The 4445-nt window shown below is 65.0% G+C and overlaps 1 protein-coding gene across 1 annotated transcript in view; it reads right to left on the bottom strand.

Annotated features, from left to right (window-relative positions):
- The window catches only part of CELSR2 (cadherin, EGF LAG seven-pass G-type receptor 2), a gene marked incomplete at its 3' end in the record, with an annotated part of 23724 nt that extends 19804 nt beyond the window's left edge, over window positions 1–3920 (bottom strand). Inside the window, exon 1 of the mRNA XM_010584768.1 lies at window positions 1124–3920. Coding sequence (XP_010583070.1) covers window positions 1124–3770 — 2647 coding nt within the window. The remainder of the gene's footprint in view (window positions 1–1123) is intronic.
- Between the last annotated feature and the right edge of the window lie 525 nt (window positions 3921–4445).

Below are 4445 nucleotides of genomic sequence, written 5' to 3'. Positions count from 1 at the left end.
CATGGCTGCGGCCGCGGGGGCCCAGCTATGGCCGGACCCTTTGTTCCCCTCCTGGCTGCCCCCGCGTTGAGGGGGGGCACAGCCTGGGCATGGGGGGCTCCCTGCCCCCACCCTTTGTGCCCTGGGCCCCCCCCCGTTTTGTGAAGTTGGAGCAGGGACCCCAGCCCAAAGGGGGTCTGGGGGGGTACAGGAGGTGATGGGGGACACGTGGCTGGGGACAAGGGACATCACGACATGGCCCATGACTCAGTTTCCCTCCCTGCCTGGGGGAGGCTGAGGAGCCACTCCCCCACCGCAGGGGGACCCCCCCCCGGCAGCCCCCGCCAGCTCCCCCAGCCCAAAAGGTGCCAAGCACCGCCAGCACAGCCCCCCCTTGGCCCCTTCCCACCAGTGACCCCCCCCAAACAGATGCACTGGGTTTGGGGACCCCCCCAATAGAGAGGCCAGGGTGCCAGGACTCCCCCAAATCCACAGAGCAGGCCCTGTGCCCCCCCCAAATACAAGTGTTGGGGCCTTCTGGAAACACATGCGTTGGGGTGCCAGGACCACCCCCAAATATTGCACTGGATCCTGAGCCCCCGCCAGATTCACCCATCGGGCCCCCCTTAACATACACATAAGGGTACCAGGACCCCCCCATGCACACCCCAGGCTCTTCCCCCCCAAATACACACACAGGCCCTGCACCTCCCCCAAACACACACAGTGGGCCCTGCCCCCTCCAAACACACACACAGCGAGGTGCCAGGACCCCCCCCCTAAATATACACACAGGGTCCTGCCCCTCCAAACCCCTGCTACAGGGTCCTGACCCCCCCCACACCCCAAAACATGCACTGGGTTATTGAACCCTCCCAGACACCCCAGGGCTGAAGTTGGGGGTGGAGAAGCAAAAGGGGGAGCTGGGGACCCCAACTGCCTCCATCTGGGATGTCGGGATTGGGGGGCACAGCATCCCCATTATCATCCGCCCCCCCAGATCTGGAGGAGGCAGTCAAAATGGGGTGGTGGGACCCCCAAAACACCTCAGGGCCATGTAGAAGGGTGGGGAGCACCCACAAACACTTCCCCAGCCTCAAACCTTGGGCCTCCAAGCCACCCCAGCCCAGGACAGGGGTCTTACCCGAGACGGAGACCCTCATGACGGCCTCCAGTGGGCGGTTGTTGTCCAGGGCAGGGCTGAGGCGCAGGTCCCCGCTGTGGGGGTCCAGCAGCACCAGGTTGAGCTCGTTCCCCTGCTCAAAGGCGTAGGTGAGGCTGTCGGAGACGTCGGGGTCGTGGGCCGGGATGCGGCCGATGACCCCCCCAGGGAAGCTGCCCGAACGGTTGGTGATGTAGTTGTTGAAGAGGATCTCGAAGTTCTTGAGTTGGGGGCTGTTGTCGTTGGCGTCGCGAAGGCGAACGTGGACGGTGGCCCTGCTGACCAGGGGGGCCGAGGTGGCTTGGACCACCATGACGTACTCCGCCTTGGACTCGTAGTCCAGGTCGGCCAAGGCGGTGAGTTCGCCGGAGAAGATATCCAGCTGGAAGACCTCAGGGATATTGCCCTCCACGATCTGGTACATGATTTGGGCGTTGGTGCCCTCATCGGGGTCAGTGGCTGTGATCCGGGCCACCACTAGCCCAATGGGGCTGTTCTCCTCAACAAAGATGTCAAACTCATCCCGCTCGAAGACGGGCGGGTTGTCATTGACGTCCAGCACTGTCACTTGGATCTCCACCGGTGTCCGCTTGGCCGGGACCCCCTTATCAACAGCGAACGCCCGCAGGGCGTAGAGCGGCACGTTCTCCCGGTCGAGGCGGCGCAAGGTGCGGACGATGCCAGAGGTGGACTCAATGATGAAGTCGCCATCCCCATCATCACCCCCTTGGAAGGTGTAGAAGACCCTGCCATTGAGCCCTGAGTCACGGTCAGTGGCAGATACCTGGAGGACGCTGGTGAAGGCGGGCACATCCTCGTAGACGGAGCCCTGGTAGGAGTCACGGAGGAACTGGGGTGCGTTGTCATTGACGTCACTCACCAGGATCTCCAGGTAGGTGGTGTCGGACTTCTGTGGGATGCCATTGTCACGCGCCGTGATGGCCAGGGTGTAGGACACCTGGTCCTCGTAGTCCAGCTCCATCTGGGTGGTGACGGCCCCCGTCTCGGCGGCAATGCGGAACTGGGGGATGCTGTCCTCCATCAGGTAGGTGATGCGGGCGTTCTCCCCTGTGTCCTCATCCGTGGCGCTGATGACCACCACTGTGGTGCCCACTGGCCGGTCCTCGTTGACATTGACAGTGTAGTGGGAGCTCTGGAAGACGGGTCGGTGGGTGTTGGCGTCAGTGACGTTGACGACCACCTGGGCCATGTCCTGGCGGGTGCCGTCAGAGGCGGCGATGGTGAGGAGGTACTGCCGCTCCAGCTTGTAGTCCAGGGGCAGGGCGAGGGAGATGAGCCCACCGCCGCTCTGGCTGGTGATGGAGAAGCGGTTGCGGGTGTTGCCACTGGAGATCTGGTAAGTGATGACGCTGTTGGCATCACGGTCAACAGCGGAGACGGTGAGGACGCTGGTGCCCACCGCCGCGTCCTCGTTCAGGCGGGCGCTGTACTCCCGTTGCGTGAACTCGGGGCTGTTGTCATTGACATCCAAGATGGTGACACTGACGCTGGCTGAGGAGGCCATGGGGGGGTTACCCTGGTCCTGTGCCTCCACCCCGAAGTTGTAGAAGTCCACCGCCTCCCGGTCCAGCTCGGAGGCCACCACAATCCACCCGGTGCTGTTGTTGATGGTAAAGGGGAAGCCGGCGCCGGTCTCCAGGAGGGTGTAGACCAGCCGGCCGTTGTCACCTGAATCGGCATCGATGGCTTGAACATGGATGACGGAGTAACCCACCGGCACGTTCTCCAGCACGGTGGCCTGGAAGGGTGTGCTGACAAAGATGGGGGCGTTATCGTTGACATCCAACACCTGGATGGTGACCAAACCGCTGATGTTGGAGAGGGGTGGGCGGCCACCGTCCTGCGCCCGGATCCTTAGGGTGAACTCCTTGCTAACCTCATAGTCCAGGGGGCTGACCACGTCCAGCGCGCCCGTCTGCGCGTCGATGTAGAAGTGGCCGCGGGTGTTACCGCTGACAATGCTGTAGTGCACCAGGGCGTTGCTGCCCTTGTCGCGGTCGGTGGCCGTCACCCGCAGCACGGCCGAGTTGGGCGCCACATCCTCGGGGACCTGCGCCACGTAACGCTTCTCACTGAACTGCGGCGCGTTGTCGTTGTCGTCCTCCACAGCGATGCGGACGGTGGCCGTGGCGCTGCGGGGTCCTGGCTCCTGGCCTTGATCCGTGGCCTCCACCAAGAGCTCAAAGGCCTCCACCGCCTCGCGGTCCACGGGGCCACGGGTGCGGATGACGCCTGAGCGGGGATCGATCTCAAAGACCTCGTTGGCGCCGCCGGCATTGAGAAGACGGTAGAGGACGTTGGCATTGGGACCAGCATCCCCATCAGTGGCCCGCACCGTCAGCACCTCGTAGCCCACCTCCAGGTTCTCCCGCACGCTCTCCCGGTACTCAGGCTGCTCAAAGGCCGGGTCGTGGTCGTTGGCGTCGCTCACCGTCACCGTCAATGTGGCCATGGCGCTGCGCCGGGGTGTCCCGTGGTCCACAGCCGTCACCCGGAAGACATGGGTGCTCTTGCTCTCGCGGTCCAGGGGGGTGGCGGTGGTGACGGCGCCGGTGTCGGGGTCCATGGCGAAGAGGGCGTCGGAACGGCTGTCGAAGAGGGCAGCCATGGCGTAGTGCAGCCGGCCCGCCTCCCCCTCGTCGGGGTCCACCGCCGTCACCCGCGTCACCGGCGTCCCCGCCGGCTGGTTCTCCCCCACCGAGGCCTGGTAGCTGGAGGGCTGGAACTGTGGCGCCGTGTTGGGGCTGCGGCGCCGGCGGGAGCGGCTGGGGGTCACGGGGCTTCTGGTGGCCCCCATGGTCAGGGGGTTCCCAGCATCCCCAGTGCCCGTCATCCCCCTGGTGCTACTGGTACCCTTGGGGACTTTCCCAGTGTCCCCATTACGTCCAGTATGCCTAGTGTTCCCGGTATCCCTGGGGACTTTCCCAGTGTCCCCATTATGTCCAGCATGCCTGGTGTTCCTGTTATCCCTGGGGACTTTCCCAGTCTCCCCAGTGCGTCCAGTAGCCCTGGTGTTCCTGGGGACGTGGGTGCCCCTGGTGTCCCCAGCGTGCCGAACATCCCCGGTGCTCCTCACGTCCCTGGTGCTCCTGGGCTCCGTGGGGATGTCGGTGTCCCCAGTTTCCCCAGCGTGTCCAGTATCCCCGGTGTCCCCGGGGACTTGGGTGCTCCCGGTGCCTCCATGGCCTTGGGCACCCTCGGGACTCCCGCTGCCTCTCGCGTCCCCGCTGCCGCCGGGGCTCCCGGTGCCGCTGATGCCTCGGCAACCCCCGCCGCCGCCGCC

The sequence above is a fragment of the Haliaeetus leucocephalus genome, unplaced genomic scaffold, assembly GCF_000737465.1.
Source record: "Haliaeetus leucocephalus isolate CR32 unplaced genomic scaffold, Haliaeetus_leucocephalus-4.0 Scaffold1000, whole genome shotgun sequence".
Taxonomy (NCBI): domain Eukaryota; kingdom Metazoa; phylum Chordata; class Aves; order Accipitriformes; family Accipitridae; genus Haliaeetus; species Haliaeetus leucocephalus.
The sequence above is the reverse complement of the archived record's forward strand: the minus strand, read 5'-3'. Positions and strand labels throughout refer to the sequence as shown.